The sequence below is a fragment of the Lycorma delicatula genome, chromosome 5 (genome assembly GCF_047948215.1).
Source record: "Lycorma delicatula isolate Av1 chromosome 5, ASM4794821v1, whole genome shotgun sequence".
Lineage (NCBI taxonomy): Eukaryota > Metazoa > Arthropoda > Insecta > Hemiptera > Fulgoridae > Lycorma > Lycorma delicatula.
Genome location: NC_134459.1, coordinates 118,938,848 through 118,956,523, shown reverse-complemented (window position 1 = coordinate 118,956,523; position 17,676 = coordinate 118,938,848). Strand labels below are relative to the sequence as shown.

Below are 17,676 nucleotides of genomic sequence, written 5' to 3'. Positions count from 1 at the left end.
TCCTTTTAAAACTGTTATCCATTCATTTCTTTTTTATTTTATTTTCTTAAATACAAAATTTTACCATTGTAATTTTGCAGTTTCTTCTTTTGTTATTACCTTCAAATAGAATTTAAACATCTGTCTCAAGGTTGCCAAATTTTTCCTTACTTTACTCTTTCTAAATAGACTGAATTCAAATCTCAATATTTATAGGCACATTCATGCTCTTAAAACATTTGAAAAATGATTTTAAACACAAGTATAGTAGTAATAGTCGTCATTCCAAAGTAAAAATTATTACATTTAATTTCACATTATATTATTAATAGAAGATAGTTGAATCATGATAAAATCTCATTGGTTGAACCACATCTATTCTCATAGATTACCAAAGTTAAGTCAACATTGATATAATTTAAAAATAACTTAAATGCAACATTAAAAAATAAAGATGAAAACATTTGATTGGATCCTAGGTAAGATGGTAAACTGCTTGATGTTCTGCTCCTGGAATGTTTCAGGTAATAATATTTTTGAAATTGAAGGGCATCGAACATCAGAACCACTAGGGTAAGAAAATACTATAAGGTCAAAACTATGCCTAACAGTTGATGCCGTTTAAAAGATTTTATTTTTTAATAAAGATTTTGTGCGTGACAATAAACTTATAAAATAGTTATTTAACTTTTACAAAGATAGAGAATCAAATGTAGGGTGGCACCGGAAGGTAAACCAAGACCTAAAAAAGGAAATAAAGATTGGAAAAAAATAATAACAGAATATTTTCAAAAAATAATTGAAGATTTCAAATTAAAGGAAAAACTAAAGAACAGTTCAGAAAATTTACAGAAGAGCCTTGGCAAGAATGAAAAACTATTGAAAAGAAGAGGAAAAGAAGAAAGAAAATGTAATGAGTTTTAAAAAGATCTAATCAAAAGAAGAAGAAAAAGAAAGTTTTACACTATACTACAAAATGTAAATTCTGGATTTAGAATCAGGTTCTCATTAATGCAAATTCATAAAAATTTGATGCATTTTCTGTAAATTTAACTGCATTCTTGCACATTATTATTATAATACTTGTTTAACTAAAGACATTCTGATAATTAAAGGCTGGTGTTTAATTAAAGCTATCCTATCCTTTTTTCAATCATGTTTCACATAAATCATCTTTCAGATTTTTAATTACTCTTTGAAGAAGATATTCTCTTTACAATTTTTTTTTCTTTTGGTGAACTTAAGTACTACTTACTTTGGGAATTATGATGTTAAAATAACAGTTTAACTTAATGTTTTTTTTCAGGTATATTTATAGTGACTTTTAGATTTTAAAGAACAATTCTATGTAGGATATTAATTTTACTGTTTATTTTATTACATTCCAGTTTATATATTATTTTACATAATTACCTAATTAGCAATTTATAATTAATGCAGAGTGAAATTAGTTAAATCAATATATTTTTTTAATTTTAGCTTGATGGTGGACGTGTACCTCGTACTGTTGAGTGTGAATTAGTTGAAGAATTAGTCGATTCTTGTTTACCAGGTGATGTCGTCACTATAACAGGAATAGTCAAGGTGTGTGTTTGACCTCTATGTTATTTAAGTTTGTTTTGTTGATTTATTACTTACATTTATGTATTTTGAAGTGAATAAGTGTGAATTCTTAGAAATACATAAAAAAATAAATAGGTAAATAGTGGAAAAACCATATTCATTTATTAGTATTTTTTCCTCATAAAAATGTTTGAATTTTGTATATAAATTCTTTATTATTATTGTTATATAAATACAATCTTTGGTAAAAATATTTTCTTAAAAAAATTTATAGTTCTCTATTTCCTGTTACATCATATTCTTTTTCAAGTTGATGAAATGAAGTAATGTAATTAAAATTTCCATACATTCATGAAGTTAAAATTTAAACATTAAATAGACTATTTTTGTAATCATTTCAACACAACATAACACATTACATTAGATGAGGGATTTCCTTTAAAGTGTATAGATACTAATTATAAATAAAATGAAAGCCTACTGAAAACTCTGCCTTAAACTAATAGAAATGTCAGTTATTTAACCATTAAAATTGATATATTATTCACAACAATTGTGTTTGATATTTACAGTCATGTTTATTTTCTCTTATCATTTGTAAGTAGAATTTTATTTACTTATGTGATGAAACATATTTAGTAAACATCTAATGTAACTCAAAGCTTTTCAATTGTGGGTTTTTTAAAAATATATATTACTGAGATTTAAATAATTTTGGTTTTGAAGTTAGAAAATATTAATTTTTATATTTATTTGTCAACTTTTATGATAAAATATATTTAGATTTTTTTCTGTATTGATTTCTTTTATTCAATCATTTACATTTATTATTAATTCAGTTTTACTTTAAATGAAATTACACCTTTTTATTCATTAGTATCTAGGCTGTATGTAAATAATGAGAAAATTTGTTAAATGTTTGAAATAAATTCATAATTAAAAAACAATCAAACTATTTACTAACATAATAAAGAGCTAAAACTGAATATAATAATAACCTTTGGCTGTTTAACATGCATCAATAGATGCAATAGATAAATAAATATGTATTTTCAAAATTATAAGTTAGCTCCTTGTCTTCAGTTTAAAACATCTACTTACAACTATTTTATTATGTACTAGCAGACCTGGCAGTGCTTTGCTATTGCTAGATTTGAATATATATATATATGTATAGATTAAATGAACAGAATTGATAAAACATTAACAAAATGAACATTATGGAACTTCACAAGATTTAACCTTTCCCTTTACCCTTTCATTTTCCCCTTTTCCCTCACTTTACTTTTCCCATTTTCATTTTTACCATATTCCCTTTCCTTTCCTCCATTATCTCATATCCTATTCAGGTGGTAGAGATATCATTTGTTGCCAATATTTCAAACAAGGCCATTCACCTTGAATAGTTTGTTGATTTATCATCATTGATATATCATCAATGATTTATCATCATCGATTTTTCATTTCCTGTTGATATCCAGGAAGTTAAAATTTGTATTTCAAATATAGAGTAAATATTCCTTATGTATTGATGATATTCCTCCTAGTATTTTAAAAGAAGTTGTATATGCTATTGATATCTCCCTTACAAATTAATGAATATTTTAGCAGTGGTGAATATCGTAGCTGTTTTACGACTTTTGTTGTTATTCCCCTCTTTAAGAAATGTTCAGCACTTAATTTACAAAATTATGTGCCTATTTCATTTTCTAAAGTATTTGATAAAATTATGAAAAATTAACTTTTAATTTTTCATGAGAAGCATACCATTTAATAAACTTTCAGCATTATTTTAGGAAACATTTTCTACTGATACAGCCATTTCCCAGTTTTTGGAAAATATTTTAAAATTCTGTTCATAATAAAAAGATTCCACATCATAATAAAAAGATTTCCTTTCTGTGATAGTACTTTTTACTGATGAAAAAACTTTGTAACTATGATATCAGAGGAGGTGCTTACAGAGTGATATCACATCAACTGTAAGCAAGTATTTGGAATTCATCTTTTGATAATAATACACATGAAAAATTGACGTCCTTACTTAAAGATATAAACTTGGAATGCCTTGAGGAAGTGATCTCAGTTCCTTGGTTTTTTTAAAATTATTTATTAATGCCCTGCCTCAAATTCTTGAGCCATTCTTTGTAACCCTTTTCGCTCATAAAACAACTGTATCTGTGTCTGAAGATAATTATTTATAAGGAATTTAAAACTATGATAACTCAAAAAGTTATTCACTGGGTAGATTGTAAACATCTAACTTTAAATGTGGATAAAAATATATTGCATTATGCTTCTCAGATAGACGTAAAATTGCTGATTGCATGGGTAAAATTCCCATTAATGATTAGAATAGTTCGAGGTGTGATAAAAAAATACGGTGAATAATTTTTTATTAAAAAAAAGTAGTAAGGTTACATAGAATTCGATTTAATCTCCTTCAAAGTACTGTCCTTGGCTAGCAATGCACTTATCCCAACGTTGACTCCATGACTGGAGGCATTTCTGGAAGGTGTCTTTTGGAAGGGCTTTCAGCTGCTTGGTCGTGGCCCTTTCAATGTCAGCAATGGTGTCAAAACGTTTTCCTTTAAGCACAGTTTTAATTTTTGGGAAGAGCCAAAAGTTGCATGGTGCTAAATCGGGTGAGTATGGGGGATGTGAACAGACAGGAACACTTTTTTCGGCCAAAAACTCACGAATGAGAAGCGACACGGCCCGTTGTCGTGGTGAAGAAGGAAGTCAGTCATTGGTCCATTTTTCTGGTCGCTTTCTTCGTACGACGTTTCGCAAACATTGCAATACACCCTTATAAAATTCAAAGTTTACAGTTGTTCCCCTTCAAACGAACTCTGATCGCACTATGCCCTCACTATCAAAAAAAACAACGAGCATGACCTTGATGTTGGATTTTGACTGAAGTGTCTTTTTAGGGCGAGGAGATGAACTGGTTTTCCTTGGGAACTCTGTATTTTGGTCTCAGGGTCATAGCAATAGACCCAACTTTCATCTCTAGTTACAATTTTGGCCATGAAGTCCGGGTCTGCATGAAGACGACCCTTCAACTCCGTGCAAATTGACACACGATTTTCAAAATCCATGTTGCGCGACAGATATGATAAACACAACCTCACTCTAGCGGCTCTGGCAGCTGACTGGCAAGTTCGAACGTGTTACAACTTGTCCCTGCCTGTCTCAGTTGATCACGCTATTGGACAAATTACAGCATATGGATGTAGCGTCGGCAGTTGCCGCTATAAAAATTCATTAACCGTATTTTTTGATCACACCTCGTATTTCCATTGCCCACAAAGCGAGGTTTATCTGTGTTTTATTAGGTGACAACTGCTTGGGAGATCAAATTGGTTTCATTTGTAACACAATCAAGCCATACTGTTATGTTCTGAACTGCCTTAATAAAATGCTTAGCTAGTTATTATTATTAAATATTTATTATGCTAAACTTTAATTCTCCTACAAAGAAGTATTATGTCATCTCTTGGGGCTCTCTTAAAAAATAAATAATGGGTTTTTTAACATATAAAAAAGAGCTGTAAGATTAAATATGTTAACCTATTCTTGTGTTTATATTTTTAATTATGCAATCTATGCTAAGAAAAATTATCACTTATTCTTAAAAAATATCATTATCCACCTTTACCAAACCAGACACACAACTGTTTTCGTGTAACTTAACATAATACTTTGGCCTACAAGAAGAATGAACATTACTGTATACTTTGCCATTTTTAATAAATGATTAAAGATTTTGAAAATTTTTTCCGTCAATTTATTTAAAATCTAATTAAGATTTTCTTTTATGGGAATAATATTATTCTGTTGATAAATTTTTAAAAAGTAATTAAAAGAAAGACTACCTTGTATGCATCCGAGTCAACATGTAGATAAATATGTGCACAAAATAATGTATATTGAGTAATATATTTCATATGTTTGCATTAAAATAATTAATATAGACTTTACTATTTTAGTAACAGCACACTTGTTTTTGCATACCTATACAAAATAAATAAAAATGAAGATAAATCACATTTATTTATGTAGATAATTTTCTTTCATTATCATTTCTTATTGTGCTTTCTATCTTTTTCTTACCTACGTTTTACTTTTGTTTTTATTTTTTAGTTAAGTTTATTTATTTTGTAAATGAAGCATATTGGTAATACTTATTATGAATCTTCTGTAAACCTTTGTATGTATATATAAATAAATAAAAGCTCAGATAAAATAGCTTGAAGATTTATTAAAACTGAATACAATATGAACAAACAAACAATCACAAACACAGTGCCCCACAATGACGCACAATGTTCATACCAGAAGTCTAAGTGCTGTACAACTATATAGGAGTCAAAATTTTAGTTACAAATCCACCAACATTAACAACCTTGATATTTGAAATTTATGAAAAAAAACCACACTTGACATGTTGAAATATATAAACAAACAAAAGCACATGATTGGAAATGTACTGTGTTTCTATAACACTTATGTCACATCAAATTTCATGTTGAAAGTTATACTCTCTTAAAATATAAAGCTAAATAGACATTTTACTTATACATACATTTTTTATCTAGATATCTTTTTTACTTTAAAAAATATTTAAACCAGCTCTAAAAAACCTCCATGAAAAGTAAAAAATATATATATTTTTTTAATTTTTAGGTACTTTGTAGTTAGCAACAAATTAAGATTTATTAAATTGTTGATAGACTTTTTAATTTACTACTGACTCCAAAGTGAGAAATTTAAAAAAGAAATGAAAAATTATTAATGTTTATTTAATACAAAAATATTTAGTTTTTGTTTTTTTGAGTCGGTCAATTTTCTATGTCACCAATTGCTTTTCTTCTCTTTTATACTGCAATAATTAGGAATATAAACACCACTTGTGGTTTCCCAAGGAGTCATACAACTTAGATTGAACATATGTAATAATTTTTTTAGAATGAAGATTCTATTTTATAAATATATAGAGAATATAGTAAATATGTTGAGGTTTAAAGATCATGGACCAGAAAGGAATGGAGGTCAGTATCAAATCATTGATAACTAAAAAATCGTTAGAACAATTTCTTATATTTGTATTTGCTGGAGGCTTGATTTAGTACAAATGTGGTTATTGTGACAAAGTGGTAAAGTTGCTGTCTACCACTTTGTGGTAGACAGCAAGTTCATACTTACAATTACCAATTAAATTACTTAAATTGCTGATTGACCTTTGCCTAATAGCCTGTAATACTGGGTGTGTGGGGTTTCCTGCCAAAACAGGAACCCACTAAAATCCCTCCCCCATCTCAAACGACATGGTGATGGAATCACCACCACCATGTCGGTTTACCATCATCACCACGTGTCTTCAGGATCTCCTGGATTCATCCTCAAATGAAGGCTTTTAGCATCCCACGAGGGCATCCAGCAGCAACAATCCTGATGGACCTCGCTGCCCACCCCTGCGAGCTAGCCTTCCACCCTCATCCTCAGGCTTACTTCCTTTCATCAGAGCCTATACTTGATTCTTTTCAAGAAATCAAGTCTATACTTGATTCTTTTAAAGATAACATGGTTAACAGGGATATAAATTTTATTTTGCACAGCCAGTGTAGCTTATCTTACAGACTCTTTAGTAGTCTTAATTTTTTTTTCAAAAAATATTCATATTAACAAGTTAAGACCATGGTTTAATTACTGGTTGAGTTTAATTAGTATTATTCTGTTTAAATATACATTTTTTTGAAATACAAAAAAAAATGTGGATTTAATACTACAATCCTTATAAATTCTGTTTTTTGGACAAACCATGTGATATGATCCAGTATAGTTTAAGATGACCTACATTCTCATTATTTAGAGACCAGCATATAAATAAATATTTTGTTGTTAAAGTTAATGATGGATATATTAATTAAACTCTTTATTTGTATAAAGCCAGATCATTTAATTAAATTAAATTTTGTTTTTATTTGATGTGCTTAGATTAAGAAGGATTTTATATTAAATATTGTGTTAATTTGTGAATATGTTTATTCTCTGATCTTCATTTGGATTTCTTATTTTTTTACTTTTCCCACTTTAGTTGTAGCGATCGGCTAAAATTTTGCATATCGGAGTTTTTCCAAATTTCAATGTTTCAAGACTTTTTAGTCTAAAAAAAAAAAAAAAAAAAAAAAAAGTTATTTCCAAAAGATACATGTACATAAATCAGAGTGTATTGTCCTACATTTTGATTACTATCTCTGGATTGGCTCAGGTTAAATTCTTTAAAAGTGGCTCAAAAAATTATGTGGGGCATTGGTGGCATTAAATTTTAGTCAAAATTAAAAAAAAAAGGTAAGTAGTTTTTTCATTTTGACTTTTTTTGTAATGGGTATAGAAAATTGAGCTTTAGTTTGTTAAAAGTACGTAATACATTACTTAAAATATTACTGATTACTTTTTCAATTCGTAATAATTAATTTATTTTTACCATAGATTAGATGTAATGAAGAGGGATACAATAAAAAAAGTAAATCACCTAGTATTTTTAACATTTACATTGAAGGGAAGTCTGTTAATAATAATAAAAATCATTTAGCAACTGGTGGAAGTATAAAACAAACTATTGATATAGAATTTAACACTGATGACTACTACAACATCAAGGTATGGAATTTCAGTTTTCATTTTAGTTCTTTGATTAATAACATATTAATTTTAAATTAGTATTTTTTAAATTTTTTTAACATATCATTTATAAATTCATATATTGCTTCTACGCATAATCATTCTTAAATAATCATTCCTGAACAATTCCTGTAAATCCAGGTTTTCAGATGTTTTTCCTGTAAGGAAAAGATTTTCATAATTAAAATTGACTGAAAAATACATGAAAATTTTATTTTATTTTTTTCTGTAATTTTTAATATCTGTTTCTACATACACATAGCAATAATATTAATTAACTGAAAGAAGGAGATCATTGGGTTTCAACTTTACCAATAAAAATAATTTAATTATCTCCTCTCCTTTTGGAGTCTAGAAATTCTACAGCCCTTATTTGTCATCTTTTATCCAAGAAAAAATATTTCTCTTCTTTCATTAAAAAAATGCTTAAGAAATTTAATAAAGGTGAGTTTATTATTTTTTGTAGTTTCTTTAACTATATGTCCCATTTGATTAATTAAATTTAGGTATAGTATTAATTATTTATAAATATAATATTAATTTAATGTTTAGTAGATTATAAAATTAAAATTGAATCATTTCAGTTGATTTTGTAATCAAATAATATTAATTTTTTGACACATATACCTGTTCTTTCCATATTGTCTTTGTAGGATATATTTAGTATTCTTTTATACAATTATATACACCTTTCTGATTAATAAATTGACAAATTATATATAGATATCTTATCAAGCACTTTTGTGATGTAAATTACTTTGTCAGCAAGAATACTAATGATTATGTTTTTATTATTACAAATTTATCAAAATTTATGTAATTAAAACCATAGAAAAAGTAGTCTAAAGACCTACATTTAACATTTAATCATAAATTGTTATTTATTGATCATGTTAACTTAGTAATAGATAAACCCACATTCAAATTTTGTAAAACAAATTTATATAACAAATTTAAAATTTATGTTACAAATTTTTGTAACAAATCTATGTCTATCAAAATGGTTGAAATGGATCTATCATAATTTTAGTAAATAAGAAGTAGAATTTTAATTATTTCATTTGTTAGAAATAGAATAGGGTAGTGCTAAAAAAATATTGAGAATACTTTGCTGCTATAATTGAAGGTATGCAAGAAAGACTCTTTATTATGGTTAAAGTTGGGGTTAGGAGATTTTTTTTTGTAGGAAGGAAGTAAAAACTTCTATTAGTTTCCTATTTTTAAATGATTGAAATTCATTAAGATATTTTGAAATGTATATATTATTATTATCTTTTATGACTGCATGGGATCACTTTAGTCAGTCCATTATCCAAATCTCTTGGATGGGGTAGTTGGACCTTGCAGTCTGATCTTTGTGCCCTTTCTAGTGTTGAAAATATTCTTGTTGAGAGTTTTTCTTGTGAATGTGAAGCGAATGTTTTATTCTTGATTTTCTTGTTTAATATTGTCTTATCTGTGGTGTCTTTTGGTGTAAGGCCAATTTCCTTCAGATCCTCTCTTATTTCTCTGATCCATCTGCATCCTGTCTTGGTGTTTTTCGAGTCGAGATTGTACTGTACTAGCTGTTTCAGAAGTCTGAATCAGTCATGGGTTCTAACTCTTTGTACAAGACTTGGTTGGGCACAATCCACCACTGCTTGTCTTTCTGGTACTTTTTATTGATGCAGGTTCTTCCAATTCTTCTTTTGATTGATGAAATGTATATACATTTGATAAATGTACGAGGGTAAGTCAATTATTTTCCGCAATTTAGTTATATTTTTGTTTATGTTGGTAGTACTGTCGTGTTGCGTAGATGATGCATGCGTGGTTTAATTGTTGTTACGTTTATGCAGGTTTGATGCTGCTAGGTTAGTTCCATTATCCCTGCCTTGCTGTTAACCATGGCTGCTCCGCTTTCTGTTTGCACCAAAGAAGAGTTCAGTGATCCGTTTTTTGTGGTCGGAAGGTGTATCAGGGGGCAAAATTCATCAAAGACTTTCAGTACAGTATGGGGACAGTGTGTTGCCGCAATGGAGTGTCTACGAATGGACTGAAAAATTCAAAAATGGTCACACAAGTATTACGCACGATGGAGCCAGACGACCGTTTACCGCCACAAATGAGAAAAACATTGAACGTACACGTGACATGGTTTTCTTAGACAAATAAATAACGATTGATGAAGTGGCACATTGTCTGCAAATTAGTCATGGTTCTGCCTATGAAACCATCCGCAACAGACTTGGGTTTCATAAAGTCTGTGCAAGATGGATCCCAAAACAACTCACACAGTTGCATAAACAAATGTGCTTGGACTTCTGCCATAAACATTTGGATCGCTTTGGTAACGAAGGGGACATCTTCTTAGACTGAATCATCACTGGTGACAAAACATGGATCCATCATTACGAGCCGGAGAGTAAACGGCAGAGTATGAAATGGAAACATCCAAATTCGCCATGCAAAAAAAAGTTCAAGACCGCAGGAAAACTGATGCTTACGGTTTTTTGGGACTCACAAGACCCAGTACTGGAACATTATGAGGAAAGGGGCATAACAATAAACAGTGCACGTTACAGTGAGATGCTTATTGCCAAGCTGAAGCCTACAATTCGAAGGAAACACCTGTTTTATAAGTATATATAGCTGTCTAAAAGTTGTTGTGTTGTTGCACGACAATGCCCGTCCACATACTGCTGCCCACACTGTTGAAACACTCCAGAAACTCAACTTTGAAGTACTGGCTCATCCTCTGTATAGTCCTGATCTTGCCCCTTCTGACTACCACTTGTTTGGTCCACTCAAAGAGGCATTAAGGGGCCGTCGATTTACCTCGGACAAAATAGTGAAAGAAGCGGTGCATTCCTGGCTCGCAGCTCACCTGAAAACCTTGTTTTATGATGGCATCAGGATGCTTGTCCAATGTAATAATTGACTTATCCTTGTAGTTAAAATTAAATAAATAAATATCTATTTAGTCCATTTTGTTCCATATTGTAAAAAATTTAAAATAGTATTCAGTAGTTAATAACACAAATGGCATTTATAAAATAGAATTTGACAGTACTAGTACACTTTTATTTGAAGCATGAATTCAAACAAAGTTTTATAAAGGTATGAAAGCATTTAATATAAAAAAAATTAATCATTTTAACGTAGGCAGTTCATTAAAAAAATATGTAACTACTGTGGAATAAAACATGAATATAATTGAAGTTATAGAGGAAATAGAACATTTAGAAAAAAGTAGCATTTACAACAATAAAAATATAAATAAAATAATTAATTTAAAAACTGAAAGTGAAATGAATATTTTATACTAATCAATAAAGTATAATTGAACAATAATAATTGAACTTTTAAGTTGACAGTAACAATCAAACCAAAAGCAGCAATAATAATTCAATACACTTATATGTGAACCTTGACGAAGTTAATATAGCTGTTTTAATAAGTATTACATACATGAAAGAATCAAATGCTTTAATACCTCTGAAAGCATTTCTGTATTTTGATTAAATTAAATTAAGATATTTCATATACTTACTGCTTTTAGTATTGTAATAAATAATTAATTATAGAACAGTGGAACTTAAAATACATATTCAGAAAAAACATTTTTGACAAAGTTATGAACTTTTTATCTTTACCATATTTGGTTATTACTTTATTTTTGTAATTTTATTATTGATAATATTATGTTACTAATTTTTTCAGGAGCTACATTCTCAGTCTGGCTTGTTTAAGTTAGCTGTTAACTCCTTATGCCCTGCTATCTATGGACATGAAATGGTTAAAGCTGGCCTTTTGTTAGGGCTTGTTGGTGGTTCACTAGATGGTTCATCTAGAGGTGATTCCCACATACTTATTGTGGGAGATCCTGGATTGGGTAAATCACAGATGCTACAAGCATGTGCAGCAATTGCTCCTAGAGGTAATTCATGTACAAAATAATATTTTGTAACTTTTAGTATGTTTGTGTAGGGTTGATTTAACAGTACAGATTGATATTCTTAAATGTAAAGCAGTTTAAGCAATATATACATATAAATATATTAGAAACTAAATCATAGGAGAAAGAGGTCACCGACTAAATAACATTTGTCTCCAACTTCTAATGGCTGTGACACTTGAAGCACCCAAGATGCATCAGGTACCATACACTATTCAGAACTGATTTTTCTATGAACAGTGATATTCCCTGTGATGAACAATGTGAATTATTACTTATCGTTTTTGCGATTTTCTGTTGCCTTCAACAAAACTCCTTGGTTTTGTTGGATCACTTATATCAAGATTTCTTATTTTTTCCTTACTAGTTTTCAGATTATATTTTTTTAATGGTAAATAATGAATTTAAATTAAATAAATATTAATATTGATTTCAAAAGTATCATAAAAAAATATTACATTAATAAGAATCCGGCTAAATTTTATTTGGAATGAATTTTTAATATTTTATTATTAAAAATTGTTGAATTAGTTAAACTATTTATAGTATATCACTATTTTATAACTGAAAAAATAAAATAAATGGAAAAGGCATGTTTTTAAAATGAAGTATTATTTATAGTATATAAATTACATTCCCCCTACAAACACATATCATTAGTTCCCAATAATTATTAAGAGTAATTATTATTGAACTATTTTATAATCATATATTTCAGTATTATTGCAATTATTGTAAAACTAAATTCTCATTATTTTCATAAGCTGTAAAACAATTTTGATAAAAAATTTAGTTGTGAAGTAAATATCATAAAGAGTTTATATTTACAATTTCTAAAATTTATTATTCCTAAGTGACTGGAACTGTTTGCACTGAAAATTTCATTCATATTCATTTAAGCATTGAGTAAAAATGTTTTTATATTTGTTAGATTTTCCTCAGCAAATTTGCAAATGAAGTGAAGCATGTCATTTGCAACACTACTGATATTGAAACTGCAAAAAAAGTGTTTTCCGGAATAACATTTCCATGTACTTAGAAAAGATGTATGTACATGTGTTTTTTTTTTTAGGTGTAACCATACTTACATATGATTAACAGATTATTTTTGGTTTAAACAAACTAATTTTTCTGTTCTCTTAACAGGAGTATATGTTTGTGGCAATACAAGCAGTTCTTGTGGTCTTACGGTTACTTTAACTAGAGAAGCTGGTGGTAATTATGCTTTAGAGGCCGGTGCACTTGTATTAGCTGACCAAGGATGTTGTTGTATTGATGAGTTTGACAAAATGTCAAACCAACATCAGGTATGATTACATAAATAAATGATATCAAATCTGAATATCTTCACTTGCAATACCTGTATAACTATAATATAAAAAATATTTTTTAATAGATTTCATAAGAAAGCTACCCATTGTAATGGGTACCATGATTCGACTTCTGGAAAATTTTGACATATCTTCGCGTTTCACATCCCCCAAAACCACCATCAGTTCAAACGTTTATGTATTATATATATATATATATATATATATTTCACTTTCTTGTGGACATGATAACTACCATAATTTTGCGCCAGTAACTTTCAAATTGATACATAAAAAAATATAACAATCCAAAATCTCGGTCGAGTTTGTTAATGGGCAAAATCAGACCATGGTGGTGAAAATGGGGGGGGGGGGGGCTTTTTAAAAAAAAACAAAATATTGCTATAACTTTCTTATTTAGTAAAATATCGAATTTGTTTAAAGTTCCTACTATTCTTTGGATAAGGGCCTAAAACGTATCTAAGTAAAGTTGTTTTATATAACCATTGGCTAAGGGGGTGGAAAATTTGGGGTTGCAAAGACAAAAAAAATCATACCTCCCTTAATAGGCACAGCATTGAATCGGTTTAAAGTGGTCATTAGTCTTCTAAACATTACCTAAAACTTTTTTCTGAAACAATTTTTGATATGACCAAACCTTACAGCAAGGGATGACCAAAATGTTGCTGGAATTATAAGAAGATGGTGCTAGTCATATGCTAAAAATGTGAAACTTTTTTTCACATGCAACCGTATTGAGTAAATTTTTAATTTTTCTTAACTTTAAGGTGGAAATATTTTTTATTCCTTACTTAGAACCAGTGAAATGTACATCTGCCTTCTGGTGTGCCAAAAGGAATTTTTTTTAAATCCAGGCAAATAATTATTTTAATATATATTGGCATACATTTGGTTAATTTTACCTGTCTGAAGGCTGATATAAGCTACTCAATTCTACCACATCTGCTGTATGGAGCCTGACTAGCATTATGGAGTGGACTTCAGACGTAGGTGGTTTACGGTTCATTTGTTTCTCTTGAATAGTATTTACTATTGTGTTTTTATCACTCTTATTGTGTTTTTATTAACAATTCCTAGTTATTATCTAATAAAATCTAAAGTGTTTTGGCACTGCTAATCCTACAGTGCGTGTTATTTAGAATGTAATCATCAGTTATTTGATTTATTTAATACAATTCTACATTTCTTACTGTTCTATGGTAATTGACTGAGTAAAGCAAAGTACTGTTGTAATTCAACTGCTTAGCATTTTGTCCAATAGTACTGAAAGTATGGCTAAGTGTATTTCTAATCTTTGTAAAGTTTTATATTAATAATATTTCAACACAGTAGTAGTAGTAGTAGTAGTAGTAGTAGTAGTAGCAGTAGTAATAATAATAATTTTTTCATGGAACTTTCAATTTTAAAATGGCATCCAGTCTAAAGATAATCGATCTTACAGGTGTATCACAAAGTTCTTCCTGGACTTTATAACATACCTGTGAAAATAATGGAAAATGTTTGTATAAACATATGTCCTAAAATGCTTTCTTTGCAAATTATGGCTTGTGAAATATTTTGCTCAGATTTTAGCTGCCCCAGTGAAATGAGGTCATACAGAAATTTTTGGGACATTAATTAAGAGGCAAATTTAGTGATTTCTTATGGCTTTTGACTTGAAATAAAATAGGTCCTAAATTGGTATCTGCAGTAGTTTTTAAGAAATCTGGAGTGAAAACCAATAAATTGGGGTAAAACCCACTGCTTTTATGTTTGAGGTACAGTAACTTTGTTAAATAGGTATTACATTCATAAAACTTCTAAACAAAACTTGTAGAGAATGTAATTCTGAACAAAATGGTGTAAGAGAAGTAGAATGAAACAAAGAAAAATTTAAAAAATTGAAATTTTATTTAGAAACAATACACTAGACAACCAATGTGCATTATACACACCAGTTTAAAATAAATGTTCAAAAATGATCCCACAGATGGTATCGTGGGATCAGTTTTGATCCTATGATTTTCAACACATTTCTTGGCATGCTTCTGTACTGATTTTGTTGCTATTTTAGTTCTTCAGTGCTGTTCTTAAGTTGCTCAATTGTATCCATAATGCAGACAATTAAATTCTTACGAGAATATATTTTTGTTTGGTATACAATATTTTTCATTCATCCCTAGACACAAAAATGTAAAGGCTTGTGGCCAGGAATGTGGACCTCCACAACCAATCCATTTCTCAGAGTAATGATGATTTAACTGAGTGAAAATGACAAGAGAAGTGGAAAGGTGCATCATCATGCTAGAAGTATACTTTGCATCTCGTCGCTAGAGGAACATCCTCAAGTAGCTGTGGCAATTCTTCTTGAAGAAAGCACAAATAGACATGTATTTAAGTGGCCAAGTAATATGAACAGTCCAAACAGCTACTTGTGAAGAATGCTGTCAATTACAATCACAGGCTGTCACAGCTGTTTTATTTATTTATCTTTATTTTACAATTTTTGTGTAACTTCCAGGTTTTTTATTTCTTAACAGTTAAAATTTTGTTTTTACAAATTTTTCACATCACCCAAAAAATAGTTTCATTTTTGTTTACAAGAAAGAAGTACTTTTCTGACAAATGCAGTGACGTACTGTTTCTAATTAAAATAAAATGCAGGTCAAAAACCATAAGAATCTCTAATTTTGCCCCTTATACTAAAAATTTCAGTGCAACCTCATTTCACCAGGATAGCTAGATCTGAGCAAAATCTTCGCTAACCGTAGCTCGCAAATGAAACATTTAGGATACATGTTTATATGAACTTTTTGCATTATTTTCACGAGTAGAGTAGGTTATGAAAGTCCTAGGACAACCCCGTGATACCTGAATAAAATTTTATTATGATGCAACTGATAAATAAATACTGATAGTGCCTCTCAAATGTTCATCTCTTTCGGATATCATAAAGATGTTGACAAACCTCTTATTACCATTTTGTTAACAGTTTTTATATGTATTTGTAAAACATAACTTTGAAAAAGGGCATAGTCTATACTGATTAGCTATGAAGTGGGCTATGTTTGCCTATTGGTTGCTGTCAACCAGTTGACAGCAACCGTAAAATCTGCTGTTATTTCACTTTGAGTATCACTAAACTTTTACAGTAGTGTTGTCAACATAATCAATCCATCATTATCCATTATAAAAATATGTGACAAAAACACACAAACAATGGTTGCATGGCAGTGACTGACACATTCTATAAAGTTATGTAAAATCATATATGAATGTTATGGTTTACTGTCATACCATGCTGTGGTTTTCTTCTCAAATACAAATGTTTTCTGAGTGGAAGATATAAGGTTAGATATTTTTTTGAAAGGTCCTTATGTAATACGTACGTACTTCAGAATTTATAACAACATTATATATGAAAAGTACTCACAGAAGTTAAAAATTGATTATTTATTGAAATAATTTTTAAAAATTTGTTTAGATAGATGATTTTTATTTTTAAAAAGTATAAAATCCAGATTTTATGTATAATAAATTATTACACAAAATTTGAATATTGATTTTTAATGGTTTAAAATTGAGGTTTTGTAAATAAAATTTTAAAATCTGTATGCATCTTTGTCTTTCATACAAGCCTCTGAAAAATTAACCACTTAATTTTTTTTAGTGTTTTACTTATTGTGAGATTTTTAAAGTTTCTATCTTTTCCTAAAAATGTTCACTCTTACTGGGACTTGGTTTCAGTACCTATAGTTTAGTAGTCAGTGATGTGATTTAATGAATCACCAAGGCAGTCTTCTTTCATAATAAAAATAATTATTATTTGTAAATATTTTTACATAATTATTAAATATCTGCTGTAGTGTAGAATAATTTTGTAGGGTTTTTTTTTAACTTATATCTTGGGTGGCATATTAACAATGAAACATATATTTATTTTATAATCTGTTTTTTAGCATGAAAATAGATCTCCATGGTAACCTATGCCATGGAGATTTTCCTCTACCACTCTGCCAATTTTCCTCTAGCAAGTTATTAATTCTTGGTCTTCAAATAATTTAAGGATCATTATTAATGTTTTATGATTTTACTATTTAATAATGTAATCCAACTAAATTTATTAAATCTACCATTCAGTTTTTTATTACGAAAACAGTAATTTCATAATCTCTGTTAATTACATAAACTTTTCTGTGT

At 29.0% G+C, this 17,676-nt stretch overlaps 1 protein-coding gene across 3 annotated transcripts in view; it reads left to right on the top strand.

Moving 5' to 3' along the window:
* Positions 1-17,676, top strand: part of LOC142325335 (DNA helicase MCM8-like) — a 66,002-nt gene that overhangs the window by 26,771 nt on the left and 21,555 nt on the right. For all 3 annotated transcript variants that reach the window (XR_012756514.1, XM_075366956.1, XM_075366955.1), the window contains exons 7-10: positions 1,459-1,563; positions 8,038-8,208; positions 11,932-12,148; positions 13,313-13,473. Coding sequence is in view for 2 of the 3 variants with exons in the window: in XM_075366956.1 (XP_075223071.1) it covers positions 1,459-1,563; positions 8,038-8,208; positions 11,932-12,148; positions 13,313-13,473 (654 nt within the window). In the remaining variant the exon portion in view is untranslated. The remainder of the gene's footprint in view (positions 1-1,458; positions 1,564-8,037; positions 8,209-11,931; positions 12,149-13,312; positions 13,474-17,676) is intronic.